This window comes from Sphaerodactylus townsendi, linkage group LG16, assembly GCF_021028975.2.
Source record: "Sphaerodactylus townsendi isolate TG3544 linkage group LG16, MPM_Stown_v2.3, whole genome shotgun sequence".
NCBI classification, from domain to species: Eukaryota; Metazoa; Chordata; class Lepidosauria; order Squamata; family Sphaerodactylidae; genus Sphaerodactylus; species Sphaerodactylus townsendi.
In genome coordinates, this window is record NC_059440.1 from 2398932 (window position 1) to 2423275 (window position 24344).

The following is a 24344-nucleotide window of genomic DNA, read 5'->3' on the forward strand; positions in this document are numbered from 1 at the left end:
ATCTTAGAGAATGTGGCGGGGCTGCCCCAGCCCCAGCCAGGCTGCAGTCAGGAAGGGCCAGGAAGGCTGGAGAGCCAGTACCCGGCTGGCAGGGGAAGACAGACCTCGGCAGCCACTAGGAGGCTGGAACAGGAGACTCCCAGGAGGGAGGGAACCTCCTGAGAGGGATAAAAGGGAGGCAGGACAAGAGAGAGGCCGGTTAGTGTGATGAAGGGGCTCAATGAAGGAGCTCCTGATGAAGGAGCAGCAATGGCGTAGGAGGTTAAGAGCTCGTGTATCTAGTCTGGAGGAACCGGGTTTGATTCCCAGCTCTGCCGCCTGAGCTGTGGAGTTGGGGAATCTGGGGAATTCAGATTAGCCTGTGCACTCCCACACACGCCAGCTGGGTGACCTTGGGCTAGTCACAGCTTCTGGCGGCTCTCTCAGCCCCACCCACCTCACAGGGTGTTTGCTGTGAGGGGGGAAGGGCAAGGAGATTGTCAGCCCCTTTGAGTCTCCTACAGGAGAGAAAGGGGGGATATAAATCCAAAATTTGTCTTCTCTTCAAGCTCGTAGGAGTGCTGTTAACTATCTGATAGAAGTAAAGAGCCTTTGCATAAAAGCCAGAGTTGTGTCTTGTTTGACCCAAGAGGACAGTTGAGCCATGGTGGCCTGCCCTGGAGGGGTGGCCGGTAAAGGGGGCACTCACATTGTGTGATATTCTTGCAAAAAAACAACCCCTTATTTTCCCCACAGTCAGTTGAATTTTAGTAAACGATTTTGCCTTGTTTTGGCAGAGTTGCAAATCAATGTGGAAAAGACTTTTATAGATAGGCTGTATAAATTTCCTGTTTATGTTCAGTAAGTAGATAAGGTGGGGTAGAATTGTTTTAAAGACATAAATTAACATTCACCTCTCCACTTCCGCCGCTGCTCCATAGCATCCACAGCAGTTAAAGGGTCCCTTGTTGGATGTTTTTTGTCTCCATTTGTATAAAGTTCACATACATCTCCATTCCTCCCAATACCTTCTAGAACAGTGGTTCTCAACCTGGGGGTCGGGACCCCTTTGGGGGCCGAACGACCCTTTCACAGGGGTCACCTAAGACTCTCTGCATCAGGGTTCCCCATCTGTAAAATGGATAACTGTTAGGGTTTGGGCAGTGGTGGGATCCAAAAATTTAAATAACAGGTTCCGATGGTTGTGGGATTCAAACAGTGGCAGGGCCGCACACACACACCTCCAGTCCCTATTGGGCAGGGAGGCTGCTTTAGTAACCTCTTCTCGGCACTCAGGAAAAACTAGTAACCACTTCTAGAGAAGTGGTGAGAACTGGTTGGATCCCACCTCTGGGTTGGGGGTCACCACAACATGAGGAATTGTATTAAAGTGTCGCGGCATTAGGAAGTTTGAGAACCACTGTTCTAGAATCTGCTCTCCCTGGTTTGTAGTCTGGCCTTACGATCCTTGAGAACACGATTCCTTGCTATACCATAGATCAGTGATGGCAAACCTTTTCGAGACCGAGTGCCTAAATTGAACCCCAAACCCGCTTATTTATTGGAAAGTGCCAACACAGCAATTTAACCTGAATACTGAGGCTTTAGTTTAGAAAAACCGGTTGGCTCCGAGGAGTGCGTTACTCGGGAGTAAGCTTGGTGATAGTTGGTGGCTTAGCTTTGAAGCAACTGAGCAACTCTTCCAGTGGGTGAATCACAATCCTAGGAGGGTTTACTCAGAAGCAAGCCCCATTGCCAGCAACCGAGCTTACTCCCAGGTAAAGGATCGCGCTTTAGTTCTTTGCATGAAAATCAGGGGGGTTTAACAGCGCTTAACAGGGTTACCTACACTGCTTCCCCAAAACTAGGTCTTGGGTTTAATGCTAATAATCGAGCCCAGCGGCCCAGGCCAGCCTAGATGTGTGTGTGTGTGTGTGTGTAGCGATTCCCCCCCACACACATGATGAACTCTGTGCACACGTGCCCACAGAGAGGGCTCTGAGTGCCACCTCTGGCACCCGTGCCATAGGTTCGCCACCACGGCCATAGATCGTGCTGTGACTGTTCAGTTCTATCCTGAGGGGAGATGGGGTGGAAGAGAGGGGGAGTCTAATTTGCTCATTTTCTTTACTTCCTTGGGAGAACCATGTGGCTCTTGAGCCATGACTTCGCCACACCTGCTGCCTACCATCCTTGGATTCTTAGTACATTTGCATGCCAGCCTTCCTCTGAGGAGCTGGGCACAGGACACCTGGTTCTCCCTTCCCCATTTTATCCTCTCATCAACTCTGAAAAGTAGCTGAGGCTAAGAGGCTGTGCTTTGCCCCAGAGTTCACCCAGTGAGCGTACTGCTGAGTAGAGATTTGAACCGGTTTATTTCAGATCCTAGCCTGGCAGTCTGCCTCGTGACTGACAATCCTGAGTTCCTTGCTTCAAGTGGTGCTTGTCCCTAACAGCCACTGCCTTCATCAAGCACATGGCCAGAAGATGCTCAGAGATGTGTTTTTTAATGTTGGAAAAGTTACACAAATGTGAGGCAGTGAATGCATTCCAGACAAAATCTGTTGGATCCTGTGGCTCCCTTCTGTTATGATGGGTCCTCTGACCCTCTTCTGTGAAATCTTCTTTTGATAAAAACTTGCTTCTGTGAAAAAAGCATTTTTTCTGATCCAGAAAGGCTTTGTTGAAGAAAATCCCCTCTCCTTTGGGAGAAGACTTGGTGGAATGAAGTTGTAGGATTCCCCCCCCCCCCAAAAAAAAAAATCTTACAAAAGACAGGCCCTAAAACACCACCCCGGGGAGCTGAGCTGGAACCAGACCATTGGTCCGCCTCGCCTGGTTCTCGTGTGCTTCTAAAGCTTTGGCAGCGAAGAGTCTTTCACAGTTACGCTGACCTAGATCATTTCCTTTTAAATGAAGATTTGAGTTGGAACCTGAAGTTGAGGTTGAACCTGAAGGAGCAGCAGTGGCGTAGGAGGTTAAGAGCTCGTGTATCTAATCTGGAGGAACCGGGTTTGATTCCCAGCTCTGCCGCCTGAGCTGTGGAGGCTTATCTGGGGAATTCAGATTAGCCTGGGCACTCCCACACACGCCAGCTGGGTGACCTTGGGCTAGTCACAGCTTCTCGGAGCTCTCTCAGCCCCACCTACCTTTCAGGGTGTTTGTTGTGAGGGGGGAAGGGAAAGGAGGGCAAGGTTGTGAGGGGAGAAGGGCCCCTTTGAGTCTCCTGCAGGAGAGAAAGGGGGGATATAAATCCAAACTCTTCTTCTTCTTCTTCTTTATGATCTGCCACTGAGATGAACATGAACTTTGAGCCTTTCTTTATCCCACTAGTTCAATATTTGGCGGGTTTGTTGGAGCAGTTCACCTGTGTCGTGTCAGTAGGTCTTTCCAGCCCTGCTGCCCTGAGATTCTCAGAGCTGGAGGTGCTTCCACTTCCAGAATATGTTGCCTGTGCTCTACCTCTGAGCTAGCATCCCTTCCTTGGGGTTGCACTCACCCCCCTGACTTCCTGGTTACTTCCCTGCTCTTCATTTTGACATGTAAGTGGTGAAAGATGTGAGTGATCCTGCAGATCCTCTGGTAGTGCTGGAGAGATTGTCCATCGTGTAGTGGCCATGATCCTGCTGCTCAACTGGCTGGATCCTGCATGGAGCAGGAGGTTGGACTAGAAGGGCTGGGCAGCCCCGTCCAATTCTGGGGTTCTGGGGTTTTGCTCTGCAGCCCAATTTGAACCTGGTGGCCCCTTCTGCCTTTTATGGGGCTCTTCCACAAAAGCCCTCCCGCATCCTCTTCTCAGTCTGGTGCAATTGGTGCAATTGGGGAAGGACATGACTGGCACCTGTCACCTGTGCCTTGTCCTCCCATGAGCCACCACCCCTTGTGGATTGGACACTCAGGCTATTGCAGGGATGGTGAATCAGCCCCAATAATGAGAATATTGGATTGTGATTTGGGGGGGGGGGGCGCTCACATCCTTGCTCTCATGAAGCCTGCTGAATTGTGGGCTGCTTAGTCTTTCTCGGCTGTGCCTACATCACAGGGTGGTTGTGAGGATTAAATAGAGGTAGGGAGGACCATATAAGCTTTCCCAGGCTCCTAGGAGTAAGTGTGAAATGTAAATGTGTGAAGAGAGACATTTTAGTCCTACGAAGGAATGCTGAGCTTCGGAGAGTAGCCCAAGTCATTTGTTCTGTTGGTCGTTCTGCAGAGCCCTTTGTGAGGTCTGGCTGTGCTGATGCAAACCAGCATGAGCCTGATTTTTGTTGGAGCAGCAGTGGCATAGTGGTTAAGAGCAGGTGTACTCTAATCTGGAGGAACCGGGTTTGATTCCCCATTCTGCCTCTTGAGCTGTGGAGGCTTATCTGGTTAACTAGATTAGCTTGTGCACTCCAACACACGCCAGCTGGGTGACCTTGGGCGAATCACAGTTCTTCGGAGCTCTCTCAGCCCCACCAACCTCACCGGGTGTTTGTTGGGGGGTGGGAGGGAAAGGAGTTTGTAAGCCCCTTTTAGTCTCCTTGCAGGAGAGAAAGGGGGGATATCAATTCAACTCTTCTTCTTCTTCTTCTTCCCCACAATAGATAACAGACCTGCTTGATGTTGTGCTGGACAGTTTCATCAAGACCAGTGCCACAGGGGGGCTGGGATCCATCAAAGCGGAAGTCATGGCAGACACCGCAGTGGCTCTAGCTTCTGGAAATGTCAAACTGGTTTCCAGTAAGGTAAGTTCCTCACTTCGTTAAAGTCACTGTTTTCACTTGGTGGCATCTACAGAGCAGTGATAACAGCCACGTGTGCCAAGCTCATCACTTTCCCTCCCTCTTCCTGGATGGTTCTCCTCCAGACGTACCTGTAAAGTGGGCAGAAATGTTTCAAGGTGCTTCCATGGTCCTTTCCTGTGCTGTTGTGTCAGGGCAGGAGGCAGAATACGGACCCCGGAATAGGCAGAGATGGTTGGCAGCCTGTCATTCAGTTACACCAGGGGTCTTCAAACTATGCCCCCCCCAGATGTTCATGAACTACAGTTCCCATCAGCCCTGCCACTTGGCCATGCTGGCAGGGGCTGATGAGAATTGTAGTCCATGAACATCTGGAGGGCCATAGTTTGAAGACCCCTGAGTTACACTGATAGATAGTGCGTTGAAGAAAACAATTTTGGGGTCAAAAGATGCAATTTTCCTCCAGGTTAAATTGCCTTTGCCACTGTTCACATGTATTGTGGATAGTCTGTTAACTATTCCCAAAGGAAATAGTCTGTCAGTTAACTATTCTCAGTCTTCCATTGGGGGCTGCTCTTCCCTCTGTTCTCCGTTAATCCTGTAATCCGGATTGTGGCCGCTGATGCACGAGAGACCCTGCCTTGTGCTGTTAAAGCCAGACTTTTCAGATCCCTCCAGCACTCTGACTTCAGTAGGAAAGGGGAGTCCTGTGCTGATATAAATCTCAGGTCCTATTCTTCCCTGCCTGTGGTTTTTTGCTACCCTGTTGGAGAAGCAGATCACTGCGTATCCTGCATCCATAATCTACTCCAGTGGTGGCGAACCTATGGCACGTGTGCCAGAGGTGGCACTCAGAGGCCTCTCTGTGGGCAAGTGCAAAGAGTCCCGAATTTACACACACATCTGGAAGGCTGGCCTGGAGCTGCTGGAAGCTCAATTATTAGCATTGAAACCTAAGACCTAGTTTTGGGGAAACAGTGGTAGAACTGTAACCCTGTTAAGTGATGTTAAAACCCCACTGATTTTTCATGCACAAGAACTAAAAGCGTGATCCTTTACCTGGGAGTAAGCTCGGTTGCTGGCAATGGGGCTTGCTTCTGAGTAAACCCTCCTAGGGTCGTGATTCACCCGTTGGAAGAGTTGCACGGTTGCTTCAAAGCAAAGCCACCGACTACCACCAAGCTTACTACCGAGTAACGCACGCCTCGGAGCCAACCGTTTTTTCTGAACTAAAACCTCAGTATTCAGGTTAAATTGCCGTGTTGGCGCTTTGAGATAAATCAGTGGGTTTTGGGTTGCAATTTGGGCACTCGGTCTCGAAAAGGTTCGCCACCGCTGATCTACCCCGATACGTTTAGTCATCAGTTTGATACTAGTTGAGCAATCTTACCCCATACAAGTATGCATTTTCCTCCTCTCTTCCTTGTAACTAAGAATTGAATTGGGGCTCTTACACGATATGGTTAGGGAAGCCCTGAGTATTTTCAAGGAGCAGGTTTATATACATTCCTTTGCTTGGGAAAAATGCTCAAGTTGATTACCATCATGACAGTTGGTGGGAGTGTTTGCTGTCCTGATGGATCGCTTTTCCTAATGGAGACAGTGTCTGAGAGTGGGAGGACTTTAAACTGAGGTTAGGCTCAAACAGGCCGTACACCTGAAAGGAAGAAATGTTCTGAAGAGCCTGGAAACTTTAAAATGGTTAATTCATGCAACATCCTTATCGAGCAGGGCGCATTATGGAGGGGCATAAATTCCTGGCCTATGGGGAGAAGGGAGGTCAGGTATGAATATTCAGTGACGTGTACTTAGGTTTTGGTTCTTTGAGGGATAAGGACTAAAGAGGTAAATCAGCTTCACGTCTGAGACAGGCTTGAAGGCAGGGATTTTCAAGAGGGGCAGCATAATTTAGGTATTTGAAGAGATGAAGAAATTATGAAAGACTGTCTGTTTGAGAACATTTGCCTCCAGTGTATCATATCATATCACATCACATCACACCACAACACCATTAACTGGGAGAATTCAGCTTCTCTCTGTCACTCCCTCCCTCCCTCCCTTCCTTCCTCCATCCCTTCCTCCGTCCCTCCCTCCCTCCCTTCCTCCCTCCCTCCCACCCTCCCTCCCTTCCTTCCTCTCTCCCTCCCACCCTCCCTCCCTCCCTTCCTCCCTCCCTCCATCCCTTCCTCCCTCCCTCCCCCCCTCCCTTCCCCCAACCCACCCACCCACCCACCCACCCACCCTCCCACCCTCCCTCCCTTCCTTCCCTTCCTTCCTTCCTTCCTTCCTTCCTTCCTTCCTTCCTTCCTTCCTTCCTTCCTTCCTTCCTTCCCTTCCTTCCTTCCTTCCCTTCCTTCCTTCCTTCCTTCCTTCCTTCCTTCCCTTCCTTCCTTCCTTCCTCCCTCCCTTCCTTCCCTTCCTTCCTTCCTCCTCCCTCCTCCCACCACCCCTCCTTCCCAGCAGCACCCATTTCCTTGCTTATTTGCCTTCCTTCCTTCTTCTTCCTTCCTTCCTTTTCCCTTCCCTTCCTTCCTTCCCTTCCCCTTCCTTCCTTTAGCCGCCTTCCTTCTTCTTCCTTCTTCCCTTCCTTCCTTCCCTTCCCTTTAACTTCGCTTCTTCCTCCTCCCTCCCTCCCTCCCTCCCTCCCTTCCTCCCTTCCTCAATGCTTATTCCAGGGTCTCTCGAGAGCACCCCTTCCTGAGTGAGCCGGTGCTGCTCCTTTTCTTGTTCTTCCAGGCTGCCCTCTGCCTCTTCACTGAAAGTAACCAGTTGCTCCCTTTCCAGGTAATTGGAAGGATGTGCAAAATAATCGACAAGACCTGCCTGTCTCCGACTCCCACATTGGAGCAGCACTTGATGTGGGATGACATTGCCATTCTAGCCCGTTACATGCTGATGCTCTCCTTTAACAACTCCCTGGATGTGGCAGCGCATCTCCCTTACCTCTTCCACGTGGTGACTCTGCTGGTGGCCACCGGGCCGCTTTCCCTGAGAGCTTCCACCCACGGCCTGGTCATCAACATCATTCACTCTCTGTGCACTTGTTCACAGCTCCACTTTAGTGGTAAGTTCCTTTACCAGTCGATTGACTCCCTGTGGATTTGCTACCTTGCTCTTTCTTAGCAGCAGGGAGCAGCAGTGGCGTAGGAGGTTAAGAGCTCATGTACCTAATCTGGAGGAACCGGGTTTGATTCCCAGCTCTGCCGCCTGAGCTGTGGAGGCTTATCTGGGGAATTCAGAGTAGCCTGTACACTCCCACACACGCCAGCTGGGTGACCTTGGGCTAGTCACAGTTCTTCTGAGCTCTCTCAGCCCCACCCACCTCACAGGGTGTTTGTTGTGAGGGGGGAAGGGCAAGGAGATTCTCAGCCCCTTTGAGTCTCCTAACAGGAGAGAAAGGAGGGATATAAATCCAAACTCTTGTTTAAATGCCTATGAAATGTGACCTACCCATTTTAGTCTATCTGCCTTGTCACCTGTGACTAACAGGTGGAGAAATTTTTTGAATTAAAATATTTATTTTCGTGCTTTTTTCTCTGTAAGTGCCCTTCAGGTTGGCTATAGAAAAAGTTTTTTTCAAAGAATATAAAACAACAAGATCCAAAACAGTTAAATGATGAAAGATTACAACAGAAAGGGGAAACCAAAGCAGGGCATTATGATGACCAAACAGAAATAAATGAAAGGAAACAGATATGCTGCCCCAACATAGAAACCCTCAAAACATAAACATTAATAATTGTTTAAAAGATTGAAGGCTAATTTTCCTGTACTTGAGAACATAGCTTAGTTTTAAAACGCAGCTATAGAAGTGATGTATCGCATCAGTGCATTGTAGCAATTTGCTACCAGGTCTAGAATGGCCATTGCAATCCTGTTTTCTTCTCACGGGTACGTGTTAGGGTTGGTCAAGTCCCACCCCTGCCTTCTGTGGCCCCTGCAGCAAGAAACAAATTGAGGGGTGGAGAACGACATTAGTCACGTTATGACAGTATTTACCACAGGAATTGGGGAAGTTCCTAAATCAACACAGAAGGTTGGGGGGGGGGGGCTGTACTCCCCCTCCTTCCAAGGCCTAGTAACTCTACTATTTATACAAAAACATAGGGCAGCAAGCCTCTTTGAATGCAGTCACCATGGGAGCAAAAAGGCATGGAGTTTGTACATATGAATTACTTGGGGGTTCAGATGCGCTCATGAAGAAGAACGTCAATGCATACAATGCACCCATAGCCAGGTTTTCAACCTTCGCTGCCCCCCCCCCCCCAATGGCTAACCAGGTTGAATGTAGAATTGTGACTATCAAGCAAGAAGTCAGTGACCCCTTGGCCCAAGTAATCGTGGAAGAAACAGACACACACACGCAAGGGGTTAAGTGCAACAGCAGTGGCGTAGGAGGTTAAGAGCTCGTGTATCTAATCTGGAGGAACCGGGTTTGATTCCCAGCTCTGCCGCCTGAGCTGTGGAGGCTTATCTGGGGAATTCAAATTAGCCTGTGCACTCCCACACACGTCAGCTGGGTGACCTTGGGCTAGTCACAGCTTCTCGGAGCTCTCTCAGCCCCACCTACCTCACAGGGTGTTTGTTGTGAGGGGGGAAGGGCAAGGAGATTGTCAGCCCCTTTGAGTCTCCTGCAGGAGAGAAAGGGGGGATATAAATCCAAACTCTTCTTCTTCTTCTTCTTTAGTATTCAATTTAGATACAGCCAGGGGCGTAACGAGGCAAACTGGAGCCCTGGGCAAAACCTGAGTTGGATGCCCCTTCCCCTCCCATGGGCGGCCACTCCACCACGACCAATTTTTTTTTTGCCCCAGGACATTGGTGCCTGCAGGGGGTGCATTTTTAGACATATCAGCACCAAAATTTCGGCGTATCATCAGGAGACTGTCCTAATGCTACCCCCCAAGTTTGGTGAGGTTTGGTTCAAGGAGTCCAAAGTTATGGACTCCCAAAGGGGGTTCCCCATCCCCCATTGTTTCCAATGGGAGCTAATAGGAGTTGGGGGCTACAGTTTTGAGGGTCCATAACTTTGGCCCCCCTGAACCAAACTGCACCAAACCTGGGAGGTATCATCAGGGCAATCTCCTGATGAGACCCTGAAAGTTTTGAGACTGTGACTTCAGAAATGTGCCCCCCCCCCCCCCAGCCTGCAACCCCCATTGACAGCAATACAGAAAACTCAATGCAGAACAAAGATTCTTGGGCAAATTTCTGGTATGTTCCTGCAGGGGGCGCATTTTTGGATGTATCAGCACCAAAATTTCAGGGTATCATCTGGAAACTGTCCTGATGGGACCCCCCCAAGCTTGGTGCAGTTTGGTTTAGGGGGTCCAAAGTTATGGACCCTCAAAGGGGGTGCCCCATCCCCCATACTTTGCTAAGGAGATGGGGGCTACCCTTTTTTCATTCACTTTTTGCACTTAAAAAACCTGTTTATGCACAAGGCATGGGTAGGCCAAACTACTTTTACAAAGTGCTGCCAAACTCCTCATGGTAAGTGAAAAATTAATACTTCATGCACATCCTAATATGAAGGCAGCAAATGGGACTTGAAGCCGCATGTTTGCTAATCGTGCTTTGCCCTTTAAGTCTGCCTCCATAGTGGATTTCCTTCTCTCTCCCCCACCCCCACTCCGGCCCCTTCATTTATTTGTAACCACAGTATAAAAGTCTGCTGGTCAGGGCTGGATGTTATCATGAAGTGAGGTCTTTAATGTGGTATTTAAAGTCTTAGAGCGATGTCTGAAGAATGGTCAGATCAATCTCCCAACATCTGCCAGCTCTGGCTATAAATTAGAAATGTGTGTAATAAAAACACTGTTGTGTCACTGCGGTTTAAAAAGCAAGTTGTGGGGCAATCTATTGCATTTGTGGTTAATAAACAACGAAAGAGCTGTTGGAGTCAATAGCAGGAGGGATGGGGAGGAATTGTGAAGCATTTGCGCCATCTTCCATTGTGTTGCCCTGGGATGACTCAGACGTTTGCCTGGCGTGTTGGTTGAGCCCTCTGGCTCCTTGGTGAGCTTATTAGGAGCTGGTGGCTGCCAAGTCTGTAGCTGAATTAATTTAATGCTGTGTTGTACACTGGAGTACCTGTTTGCAAATGGACTATCTGTCAATGAAACCAGCGTGCTGCTGCAAAACAGCGGGCATCTGGTTTCCAGACCAGGCTTCTCTGTCCTCCTCGTGGAGGAGATAACAAAAGAGAAGGTAGCTCCCATGCCTCACGGCTCTGGCTTTCTTCACAAAAGCTGTTTGTGCAGCTGACTGAGGAGAAGGGAGAGTTTCAGCAGCAGGAAGGACTTCCCTCTGTTTGCCCTTTGTGGGCGGCCTCTCAAGTGGTGGCCGGTGTTGTTGCAAGGGGCAGCTTGAGCTGGCTCCTCTCCAGGCTCTAGTCGCTTGCTGGGGATGGTGACTTCTGTGGCACAAAATCAGCCTGGAGCCACTTGGCATGTCGCAAAGCAAGAGTCCTGCCTCTTGACCCGAGGGCTGCTTTGGAAGCTTGCGTTGGCCAAGTGCAGTGGAAAAAAGAATTGCATGTGATGTCCTTTCTCGAAATACATGTCTGGGTCATGTCTTGAGAAGGGACGAGCAAGTCTCTCTCTTTGAACATGAGCTGAAACATGGATATGGGAATCCTCCACGAATCAATCATTCTTTCTGTTGCCCTTTCTGGAGGAGACTAAGGAGGTCCTCGATTCCCCTGGGAATCGCAGCCTGCTCTATTGCAGGTGACATATTGTAGGCGTTCATCGCATTCTTTTGGACACTCGTGTGGAATATGATGTACAGGTACAAAGTAACAGTGTCTGCCTGAAGATGTCCTGACATAACCTCTCTGCAAAGGTTGCCTTGGCCGTTGCATCAGCTGGAAGCGTTGTCTCTTTGCCCAAGAGGATGCAAGCAGAGGGATAGGATGAAAATATTATTATCAGATACAAACAAACATCGAACATATTCTGCTGCTAAGTTTGCATGGATGGCTAGTATAATCAGGAGGGTGCAACAGAACTCTGTCGAATGTGCTAATTAATCTCTCTTTATTACTTTTAGTGGCCATTGTTTTATTTGTTATTGTTTATAATGAATTTTGTTATATATTTTATTCATATTGTATCTGTATTTGTACAATTTTTAAATCTGGAATTTTACTGGTCAATGACCGTGAATAAATCTCAATCTGAATTCTGTGGGCAATTCTGCTATCTGCAGACCATAATATTCTCTGATACTTGATTGTTTCAGAGGGCTGAGGACCTGAAAATCCTGTCTTGGGAGGCTCTGACATTTCCAAAGAGCAAAATGTGGGAACATAGTTACAAGAAATCGAAACTGATGAGAACCAGCTTTAATGTAAATAATTGCTGAAAGGAGTGTCCCTTTCGGGAACTGTGTGACGTGTGTGGTTTTTTCCCCACATGGGTTTTTCATACTGCAGATTGTACAGATTTGTTTTTCCATTACCAGTAAAGTTTTTCTCATCAGCTGTCCAATTTCTTTTCCCCCCTTCGAATTTATGCAGAAAAGTTAACTAGCTGAAAAGGATCTATATTGCTAAAGGTGCTCAACCCATCGCTGTGGAGAGCCTACCACAGGGCCACCAAATAATATCAGCCCTGGCCATCAGTGGGGTGACACGTGTCACAGCCTGATCGCTCTCAGTCAAGGAGGCAGTGCATCACTCCGATCCCACCCCTTTAGCATACTAGCACCCTTATTATTTAACATCTTCTTACATGACCTCCCCATAGCCCTGGCCCGAGTGGATGGGCACAGCCCTAAGATTGGCCCAAAGCATGTCCCTCTCCTGTTATTTGCGGACGATGCAGCCCTATTATCCCTTTCTCGTGTGAATCTAACAAGACTCCTGCATGGATTCATTGACTTTTGTGAGACAAATGATCTGCAGGTGAATTATGACAAAACTAAGATCCTGGTTTTTGGAAAAAGCAGTAAAAAACAAGTCTGGAAGATAAAGGGCCACTACATTGAGCAAGTGAAAAATTTCAAATATCTAGGACTCTGGTTTAGCAACAACTTGTCGTGGTCCACTCATCAAAAATATATATTGGCTCGGGCCCAGTCAAACGCAAATGCCACTAGGAGGTTCTATCATTCTAGGGGCAACCAATATATTCCCCCAGCTCTGCAAGTTTTCAAAGCAAGGGTGAGAGCACAACTGCTTTATGGAGCGCCCATTTGGTTAACACCCAGCAACAGTACCATCAGATCATTCCACTCTAAATTTCTGCATAAATTATTTGGCGTGCCCAACTGCGTCCCATATGCAGTTCTATGCCTAGAATCTGGCCAATACTCTATAGAGGCCACTATCTGGTTAGACATAAAATTTTGGCTGCATATTCATTATCAAAGCTCCGACAACTCACTGACGCAACTCACCTTGAGAGAACTCCATCACTCTAAATGGTGCACATCAGTTATAACAAAGATTGGGGAATTGGGCTATGATAGTGACTCTCTGAACATGCTAACCCTTACTGAGACATTTGCCCTCATCAAAGAGTTGCTACTAGCAATGGATTATCAACAACTGCAGAGCTTGGCCAACAAATCCTGCTCGCCAATGAACGTGGCAATTCCGTTTGTGTAGGGAAACCCAGCCTACTATATTGCAGCGCTTACCAACCCTATACATAGGAGAGCCTACATACTGGCTAGATTTAACATTATGCCATCCCCGCTCCATAGAGGAAGACTCAAGGGTCTACCGAACGATAAGAGGCTTTGCCCCTGCAGTCCAGGGCAGCTGGATTCCAGTGTGCACATCCTCCTCCACTGCCCACTTTACCAGAATCCAAGATCCAGCTTATTAGTACAAATCATTGACTCTATGAAAACCCTGACAGAGCTTGATAAAGTAAATATGCTCTTCAACTGTAATGACCTTGACTGTTGTCTCGCAGTGGCAAAGTTTCTGGCTGAGGTTTGTGAACTGAACTTACGATCCAGTGTGAAGTTTTATCTAGTAATTTTAATTGTATTTATATTGTATGTTCTGTATGCCAATAAAGGCTAATTGAATTGAATTGAATTGAATTGAATTGAATTGAATTGATGACCTGGAAAACTATCGTAATGGTTCGCAGTCTTTCTTGACTTACGCACTCCAGATGTGCCTGGAAACCTTTGACCATTTATTTCACAAACAGCATAAGTCTTAATTCAGCATATCCCATAGAAGTGAGGGATGTGAAATCCTGAGATAGGTGTTTCGAGAGCGCCCGTAATTGGGCTGCCAGGCTGCCTGTTTAAGAAGTTATATTTTAGTCAGCTGGCCCCCTAGGATTACAGAGTGGCATACGAGGCGGGAGGGAGAACGGCGAGTGCGGGAGAATGGCGAGGCGGGAGAACAGCGAGTGAGAATGAGGCGGGAGAACAGCAAGTGCGGAATCACCCAGTGAGCTCTGGGGCTGAGTTGGTTTTCCCTCTCCTCTTGCAAGGCTCACCGCACTTCATCACAGCCACTTAGCAGATTTGATGAAATAATTCTTTTAAGTTCTGGCCAGGGAGCCGTGAATCGTGTGGGTCCTTTTTGTTCTGTTGGATCCAGTTGGTGTTGGGCAGGGCTCAAAGGAGTGAAGGAACGGTGCCCTTCTCCTGCATTAAAGGGGTGATCAGAGACCCAAAGACCCTCCAGGGCAGCCTTTTCCTGTGAGAGGGACACCCTCAGAAGCAACAGAGTACAACTCTTGTTCTCTTTTATTTGTTTGTTTGTTTGTTTGTTTATTTGTTTGTTTGTTTATTTAGAGGAGCAGCAGTGGCGTAGGAGGTTAAGAGCTCATGTATCTAATCTGGAGGAACCGGGTTTGATTCCCAGCTCTGCCGCCTGAGCTGTGGAGGCTTATCTGGGGAATTCAGATTAGCCTGTGCACTCCCACACACGCCAGCTGGGTGACCTTTGGCTAGTCACAGCTTCTCAGAGCTCTCTCAGCCCCACCTACCTCACAGGGTGTTTGTTGTGAGGGGGGAAGGGCAAGGAGATTGTCAGCCCCTTTGAGTCTCCTGCAGGAGAGAAAGGGGGGATATAAATCCAAACTCTTCTTCTTCTTCTCTAGATTTATTCCCTATCCTTTACTGCAGTTTTAGGGCAGGTGACAATAAAATCATCATAAGGTCCTTTCTGAAATATAATCAAATCTCTACAAAACCCAATCCTAAAACCATAAAACTATAAAACTCCTATCTCAACTACCCCTAAAAATGGGAGGAGGGTACAGGACACCTCAACCCCCCCCCCAATCCCAGTAAAGGAGGTAATCAGCCCAATGGCCACGCAAAGAGGCCTGTCTTTACCAGGTACCAAAACTTCAGGAGGGTAGGCACCCTACGGACCCTGGTGGGGGGGGGGGGGTATTCCTCAGTGCAGGGGCTGCTGTTGAGAAGGCCCTCTGATTTATCCCCACCACCTCACCTCCAAAGGGGGCAGGACAGCCAGGTGGGCTTCCCCCTCCAATCTCAGTGCCAAGGCAGGAATATATGGGCAGATGCAGTCTCTCAAGTACCCAGGACCAAGGCATTTTAGGGCTTTATAGGTTGCTACCGGCACTTTCATTTGGGGCTTGTAGCTACTACTATTTGCTGATGCAGTGGAGGCAGAGGGGCAAACCCTCTTCACCACTTTCACCGCCATCTGGTAATCTCAACAGTGGTGGGCTCACCACTGTCCAGACAGATTCACAACAAGTTTTCCTCCACCTGAGCTCAACCTGTTGGCCGAACTCTTTCATGGCCTGTAACTACCTGAGGGCCCTGATCATGTCGCCTTTTCATAGCGCAACCAGGGCCTTGACAGGGCCCTACCAGCCAGGTTGGCCAAAAACTCCTCCAGATTCCATCTTGCTCTGAGGGCAGGCAATCTCAATCTGTAGTGGGCAGGTGGCACCAATAGTCCAAATTTCACCAGATGGTGATCCAGCCACAATAATGGTCAGATCCAGAGGTGGGATCCAGCAGGTTCTCACAGGTTCCCGAGAGTAGGTTACTAATTATTTGGGTGTGCCGAGAGGGGGTTACTAATTGGGGATTTTGCCACGTGATTTTTGCCTTAGTTACGCCCCTCCTCTCAGAAGTAGCGCGCAGAACTTGAATCAGTCTAGCAGGAGGTGCACCAGCGTGCGTGGCAGCCTGCGCCTGCGTGCATTCATTTCCCGCCCAAAGACTGGCGCAGCGGCTGCATCCTTGCCACAGCCCCGCCCAGGAATGCCCGGCCATGCCCCTGTCCAGCCCCATTGGCGCTACGCCACAGTTTGAATCCCACCACCATGGGAACCTGTTACTAAAAATTTTGGATCCCACCACTGGTCAGATCTCAAACCCCTGCACCAATGGACACCCCCCCCCTTGTTCCATGTCAAGAGTGTGCCCCCGGCTTCTCCCCTCTTTTCTTTAGTTTTGGCTTCAGGGCTTACTGTCCTGTCTCCATGATTTACTCATATACAGCAGTAGGCAGGCATAGTGCTGTAGCGACATAGTGGAACAGCTCCCCCTCCCCCCCCCCAAAAAAAAACATGGCATGCAAACTGGAGGCAGCCTTCAGGTCAAATACTGTTTACCCCTTTCCAGAATGATTTTCCCAGATTAACCACGGTTGTGTGTTACATGCTCACATGCGGAAGTCATAGTTCCCTAGTAAACCTTGAGTTGAAGTGGGCTTATCGACCAGTGTTATGAGAGGCTTGGCATGAAGAAGAGTTTGGATTTATAGAAGAGTTTGGATTTATATCCCCCCTTTCTCTCCTGCAGGAGACTCAAAGGGGCTTACAATCTCCTTGCCCTTCCCCCCTCACAACAAACACCCTGTGAGGTAGGTGGGGCTGAGAGAGCTCAGAAGAACTGTGACTAGCCCAAGGTCACCCAGCTGGCGTGTGTGGGAGTGTACAGGCTACTCTGAATTCCCCAGAGAAGCCTCCACAGCTCAGGCGGCAGAGCTGGGAATCAAACCCGGTTCCTCCAGATTAGATACATGAGCTCTTAACCTCCTACGCCACTGCTGTTCTCCAACTGTGCTCTCTCAACTGTGGTTTTCCTTTGGTGTCACACAAAATTGTGGCCAGCACTTGGGAATAAGAAGAGGCAGGTGAGCCCTCTTCGCCAGAGTGGCCTCCTGATTGGCCAAGCATGGATTAAAGGGAGCTGCCTCTCCTGATGGGCTTCTAAAGTGCTTTTTTGACCCACGGCTGAAAGCCTCATCAGGCCAACGTTTCTGATGACTGAATCGTCTGCAAGTACCAGGTCCAGCCACCTGCCAATCCTTCTGGGATCCAGACAGATGACTTGGGTTATGTCTGAACTTATGTTAGGATATGCCGATTCTGACAAATGTAGTTTTTAATTTTAATCTGCTTGCCTTCTGTATCTTTTAACAGAGGAGACAAAACAAGTGTTGCGTCTCAGCCTAACAGAGTTCTCCCTGCCCAAGTTCTATTTGCTGTTTGGAATCAGCAAGGTGAAGTCGGCTGCCGTCATAGCATTCCGATCCAGCTATCGGGACCGGTCGTTTTCTCCGGGCTCCTATGAGAGGGAGACTTTTGCACTGACCTCTCTGGAAACAGTGACAGAAGCTCTGCTGGAGATCATGGAGGTAAGGCAAGTGAAGCGAAACATGAATATGTGAGCAAGTTGTGGGCTGTGAGTTTCGGCTGACAGATGAATCGATAGAATTGCTGCTGTCTAATTGGTGAATTGATGACAAAAGTTAAGAGCATACTTGTGTGTTCAGGCCGTTTTCTCATAGGTCATGTTCCTTAGATAGGAATTTTAAAATATATTTGACGTGGCTTTTATAACAGCAGAACTGCCTCAGGAGTGGTCAGCTTCTATCTGCAGAGCTTCCATCCCAGAGCAAGCTGGCAGATTCTCTTGGTCGGTACCTGATTGCCATGGGGAAAGGCCATGCCTGGTGTGCCCTTCATCCAGCATAACCTCAAGGCTTTTAACCGAGTCTGCAAGGCTCAGTTGAACAATGTCCTTGAAGATCTCCACCTTCCCAAGCGCGTATCTCCGGCTTTTCAGAGTTTCGTTTCAGTTTGTTCACTTTAAATAATAATAATAATAATAATAATAATAATAATAATAATAATTATTATTATTATTATTATTATTATTATTATTATTATTATTATTATTATTAATTCAATTTCTATACCGCCCGATCCCCAAAGTGACTGGGCAGTGATTCGGGGCTTCTACTGCATCACCAGGAGCTTTGGATAAGGATGTGTGCAGCTGAGTGTCATCAGCATATTAAGAACATAAGAACATAAGAACAAGCCAGCTGGATCAGACCAGAGTCCATCTAGTCCAGCTCTCTGCTACTCGCAGTGGCCCACCAGGTGCCTTTGGGAGCTCACATGCAGGAGGTGAAAGCAATGGCCTTCTGCTGCTGTTGCTCCCGAGCACCTGGTCTGCTAAGGCATTTGCAATCTCAGATCAAAGAGGATCAAGATTGGTAGCCATAAATCGACTTCTCCTCCATAAATCTGTCCAAGCCCCTTTTAAAGCTATCCAGGTTAGTGGCCATCACCACCTCCTGTGGCAGCATATTCCAAACACCAATCACACGTTGCGTGAAGAAGTGTTTCCTTTTATGAGTCCTAATTCTTCCCCCCAGCATTTTCAATGAATGCCCCCTGGTTCTAATATTGTGAGAGATATTGATGACAGCCAACCCCCAAGCTGTGAATGGTTTGTCCCAAAGCTTTACATAGAGATTGAAAGGCATAGCAAATGGAACTGTGCCTTGTGGGACCCCACAAGATAGGTCCCACACCATTGACATCTGATTTCCAGTAGCAACCAGGATCTAGAGCAGATGAGTTATCCAAAAAGACTTGGAGATAGGTTGCTGCTGCTCTGTCTATCACTGTGTCCAGAAAAGGTATATTAGAAACCACATAATTTTTCTCTAGGGAATTTTTTTTCAATTAGCAGACAAATAGCCACCTTTTTGAGTGGCCGAGGGAAGGTGACCTGAATCAGTGACTGATCTATAATAGCTGCTAAGGGTTTGTTCATGTGGTCCTTACATGAGTGTAGCAGCTAGGATGGGCAAAGGATCCAGGATACGAGTAGTGAGTGGCCTTCATAGATCCTAGGATCTTGCCCACATTCATCATAGAAATTGGGTCACAATGATCCAGGCAGTGAATTAGGCCTTTTCACTGGTGTACCTGTATTATAATTGACATCCAGTTCAGAGCATGTTCTCAATATTTTATCAGCAAAAAACTAGGCAAAAGTATCACAGCTGGTTGGAACTTTTTTGGGGATCAAGTCACAGCTGACTTTTGGTGACCAAGTTGAGTTTTCAAGACAAGAGACATTTGGAGGTAGTTTGCCATTGCCTGCCTCAGTGTCATGGCCCTGGTATCCTTTGGTGGTCCCTCTTCCAAATATTGAGCAGGGCTGACCCTGTTTACCTTCCACTAAGCTCTCTTGAACAAATGGGATTTATGTGAACTAGTTGATGCTATTGACCAGTATGCCACCAACACTACCACTACGTAGGTCCTACAATGAGCTCTGTTGCAAGATCTTTCAGATTGAATATAATTTCTCTGCCAGCACCATCTCAGACGTTTCCCAGCTGTTTTCAGACCACCCAGCTCTGTGGTAAACCAGGGGCTGGGCTTTGTCCTGAGGGTGGGAGAGCTCGGCGAGCAGCAACCTTATCAATGGCTTCAAAATACGTATTTAATATGCATCTATAGACACTTTTTTCACAATCATACAAACAACTAGCCACAGAACGGCTTGGAAGCATCTGCTGCTCTCCTGGCTGCCCAGAAATGAATCCAGAATCCTCCTTATCAACTCCCTTCTGCAGCTGTGACTGTTTACTCCTCAGAATGAGTTTCCAAGGAGAGCATCACTCCACTCCTCAAAGCTAAGGGTTGTGGTGGATCATGGCCTTAGCAAGAGGCCCTGCTAGATCTGGGCTACCCCAAGAAGCTGATTAGCCAAACTTCCCCTACTGAAAATGTGTAGATGACCCGATGGCCTTTGCAGACTGGGCTGGACCTGGAAAAAAGCCGAGTGGGATCAAATTGACTTGGGCTGGGGGGCCATTGCAAGCCGCCACCTTCGGCTGCATGAGGAATTTGTGGCTTGTGTACTTCTGCAGTACAGCAATATAGCCAATGCTTTTGGCTCAGCGGCAATCTCTGTTCTTCACGTTTGATTCAGAATCCAGCCTTTCTGTTTAGAAAAAATTACCCCATTGCCTCTGCTGACCTCACTCTGCAGATCCGTGACCGTTGGACCTAGACCAGTGATGGCGAACCTTTTCCAGACCGAGTGCAGCCCAAATTGCAACCCAAAACCCACTTATTTATTGCAAAGTGCCAACACAGCAATTTAACCTGAATACTGAGGTTTTAGTTTAGAAAAAACAGTTGACTTCAAGGTGTGCGTTACTCAGGAGTAAGCTTGGTGGTAGTCGGTGGCTTTGCTTTGAAGCAAATCAGGTGCAACTCTTCAAACGGTTGAATCACAACCCTAGGATGGTTTACTCAGAAGCAAGCCCCATTGCCAGCAACCGAGCTTACTCCTGTAGGTAAAGTGATCACACTTTTAGTTCTTCTCATGAAATCAGGTGGGGTTTAACAGGCTTATGCAGGTTACCTACACTGCTTCCCCCAAACTAGGTCTTAGGTTTAATGCTAATAATCGAGCCCAGCGGCCCAGGCCAGCCTAGATGTGGGGGGAGGGCACTCTGTTTGCGCGTGCCCACAGAGAGGGCTCTGAGTGCCACCTCTGGCACCCGTGCCATAGGTTCGCCACCACTGACCTATACTGATAAAATAAGGAAGCTGCTTATTATTTTTTTGATTAAAACATTTGCATCCCACCTTTTCTCTTGATTCAAGGGAGCCAACACTGGCAATTAAAACATCCCCAGCTAAAACCAAGGATAAAACCAAAAGGTAAAATAGATTTTAAAAGCAAGATCAAACCAAAACATAAAACCAAAGATAAAACAGCTTTCTTATTGCACAGGTGTAGAGTATGCATCTCTAGCAAAACAAGATCTTCAGTGGCAGATGTTTCTTTGTTTCATACCAAGATAAGTGGCCCTTTAGTCTGTCTTACATTAAGACAGCTTTGTGAAATGAGCAATTTTACAAAGTCTGTCCTGAGCCTGTGGAAAATTGCCTATTTGAAAAAAATCATATGGTTTAAAATAGATGTATGACAAATATAAGCAAGCATCCTTTAGATAGACGTTGTTCAAGCAATACTGCAAGCTCCAGGTTCTGAGAGAACATGAGCAAAAGACGCTTGAATATGCAGCTGTTGCTGAAGTTAGTTGTTACATATAAAAACAGGCAGAAAATGAACTTTCTCACTCAAAGGTGGCTCTTACTCAAAGGAGCAGCAGTGGCGTAGGAGGTTAAGAGCTCGTGTATCTAATCTGAACCGGGTTTGATTCCCTGGTCTGCCGCCTGAGCTGTGGAGGCTTATCTGGGGAATTCAGACTAGCCTGTGCACTCCCACACACGCCAGCTGGGTGACCTTGGGCTAGTCACAGCTTCTCGGAGCTCTCTCAGCTCCACCCACCTCACAGGGTGTTTGCTATGAGGGGGGAAGGGCAAGGAGATTGTCAGCCCCTTTGAGTCTCCTGCAGGAGAGAAAGGGGGGATAGAAATCCAAACTCTTCTTCTTCTTCTTATTCGCCCAGGGTGGACTCCACATGTAGGGGCCGGCCATGCTGTGCCCTGGCAATCCGGAGTCAGGGGCAGGCATTCCTGGGGCTCCAGCAACAGCTTGGTTATTCTGGACCCCGAGGCCAGCCCTGTGTCCATCCCTTCCTTCAGTCAGAGGGTACTAGTAGCCACAAAGGACTCACCACGTGCTTGTAAGATTTCTTGTACGTTCACATGTGTTGTGTAATTGAAAGTGTTGCTGACAAGCAGGGACACATCTTTCAGGCTGCCATGTTTTTGCTCAGGTGGAGTTACTTTGGGGTGTTTTTCCCGCAGGCCTGCATGCGAGACATCCCGACTTGCAAGTGGCTGGACCAGTGGACCGAACTAGCGCAAAAGTAGGTGACATGGCTTCAAACCACAAGTCTTCATGTGGTGCCAGATTTGCCCTGCCCTGGCTCTTGCTTGCCCCGGCGGCCTTCTCCAGCTGCTGTGGGGTTAACCCAGCGTCCCTTCTTCTTCCACAGGTTTGCATTCCAGTATAACCCCTCCCTCCAGCCAAGGGCCCTCGTTGTCTTTGGCTGCATAAGCAAGCGAGTGTCACATGGGCAGATAAAGCAAATCATCCGGATCCTTAGCAAGGTGTGTCCTCTTGATATATCGCTGTTGTTCTCACGTAGGGCTGCTTGCAGTCCAGGGAATTTCAATCCCTTGTTCTTGAACATGGGGGAGTCTTTCACCCACTTTTGCTCCTGGTGCTACGGGCAGAGAGCGCTCTTGCACTCTTCGGTTTGGTGTGGTGGTGATTCTCTATTTCTTTGAGCAGTTCTAAACGTTTCCTCAACTCTTTCCCACCCCTGTTCGGCCACGCACTGTCTACAGGTGATTGATGAATGGAGAAGTTTCTTGCTGTGTCTGCTGAAAAATCCCTTCCAGACAATGGCTGAAGCTGCTCAGAACTTGGGACGAGGTTTTGTGGCCCCATAGAGGCATTTACCATCAAAGACCTGATCTTGTAGGCCATCTATGGGCGATACATACATTTATCTTAACTTTGGTTTTTAAAGTGTAACAGAGGCATGCCCTATTTTGTTGTTCTGAGATCAAATGTCTCACGGGAGTGTGTGCAGCCGGCCACACAACTTTGAGACTGTCACATGGCATGTGATGGTGAAGGAGGGCTTAAGAGTCTCTAAAACTTTTGTCATCAGAACGGGAGTTGTTCAGTTGCTGATGCTGGAGCACCACTGTCTTTAAAGAGAAGGTGCAACTAGAACTTGTGCTTGTGAACATGAAAAGTGCCTTGTGGGTTTTGGAGCCCCTTTTCCTTTGGTCACCAACAGGGCCTGGAGAGCTGCTTAAAGGGACCAGACAACTACAACAGCCAAGTTCTGATAGAAGCCACGGTCATTGCACTCACCAAGCTGCAGCCTCTTCTCAATAAGGTAAGTGGACCTTGCCTGGGACAGAGGGTGGGGGCCCTCCCTGTGTGTGCATATCCAGAAGACTTTGCGCTTGGAGCTGGCAATTTCTCACTTGTCCTTCCTCTAAACATCTATTCTGCCACGGGGAGTGTTAAACTACTGCTATTTACATATTTTTGTGGGTGCGATTTAGCAAGTGTAGAGGGATACAGATCCCATAAAACAGTTGGTGTTTGCAAGTGGAATGGCGGTTCCTCTAAAATCTACGTATGATGTAGGCGGAGATCCCTGGATGATGGACAGACTGTGGATTGTGTAGGGATCGTGGCCTGGAGTGCATGCATGGTTGACTGGAGAGGAAGCGTTCTGTGGTGATCTAGACTGCCAGGTGAAATGTGGTGAACGTGCATAAATTACAACAAGATCCTTGCTGACAGAGAGGTCGCATATCTGTAAGGGTTTCAATGGTGTTGATGTTCAGAACAGCCGCCTGGCCTTGACTGAATTCCAAAATCCGGGCGATGGGCCAGCATCTGCGGCGGGGACTCTGGTGGAGGCCTTATCTCATCGAGAGAGATGAGAACACCGTTCCCATGAGAAACCGGGAGGGGGGATGGGATGGACAGAGTTATAACCTGTGCTTCTGGCGGGAGACTTTATTCCTGCCACGTCGTGTACGTGAGCTTTCTAGGATGTCTGAATAAACGGTCTTTTACACCAAAAAGCCTTTTATTTCTGCTTGTATGGAATTCCTTACATTGTGGCAGGAATCCTAGTTCATCTATCTTCCCAGTGTAGTGGACCTCTGGTGTCTCGAAAAAACTGGGCTAGGACATTTCCCCCATACTGTGGTGATTTCCTGTTTGCCCTGAGTTTTCCAGTCGTACGAGACCATTCTAACAATGCCGGTTTCTTTTCACCACAATCCGTCTCCTGTGTGTGCATGTTGACCGGTTTATCTGCTTCCACTGCGCAACTGTCCTTTGGGAGTTTTGCACGTAAATCTGGTGCCCCTTTTCTGTTCAGGACTCGCCTATGCACAAGGCCCTCTTTTGGGTGGCCATGGCTGTTCTGCAGCTGGATGAAGTCAACCTGTATTCAGCAGGGACGGCTCTCCTCGAGCAAAACCTCCACACTTTGGACAACCTTCGGGTGTTCAACGACAAAGTAAGCGAGCCATCTGCAAGGACACATGGAGTATGTATTGATTTCCGTACTGTTCTTATCCTGCCTTTCTTCCGTCATGGAGCGTAAGGCAGCATCCTCAGGACGTCTCCTCTCGCAGTGCTGACAAGACCCAGCCAGGTGCTCCGCAAGGGGCCGGCATTCTCTGGACCAGCAGTCATCTGAGGGGGGGGGGGGGGTTGAGATGGAGAGCACGCAAGAACAGGTGTCTCGCTGTGTCTAAGTCCAGTCGTATTCATCTTTCCCTTTTAACAGGGTTTTTTGCCCTTTATTGTGTGGTTTAGTAGTTAGAGCAGGGGTCTTCAAACTGTGGCCCTCCAGATGTTCATGGACCACAATTCCCATCAGCCCCTGCCAGCATGGCCAAG

The 24344-nt window shown here is 48.3% G+C and overlaps 1 protein-coding gene across 1 annotated transcript in view; it reads left to right on the forward strand.

Moving 5' to 3' along the window:
* The window catches only part of LOC125445915 (neurofibromin), a 64772-nt gene that overhangs the window by 12050 nt on the left and 28378 nt on the right, over window positions 1-24344 (forward strand). The window contains exons 7-13 of the mRNA XM_048519353.1: window positions 4563-4703; window positions 7485-7764; window positions 17090-17304; window positions 21704-21765; window positions 21895-22009; window positions 22711-22812; window positions 23818-23958. Coding sequence (XP_048375310.1) covers window positions 4563-4703; window positions 7485-7764; window positions 17090-17304; window positions 21704-21765; window positions 21895-22009; window positions 22711-22812; window positions 23818-23958 — 1056 coding nt within the window. The remainder of the gene's footprint in view (window positions 1-4562; window positions 4704-7484; window positions 7765-17089; window positions 17305-21703; window positions 21766-21894; window positions 22010-22710; window positions 22813-23817; window positions 23959-24344) is intronic.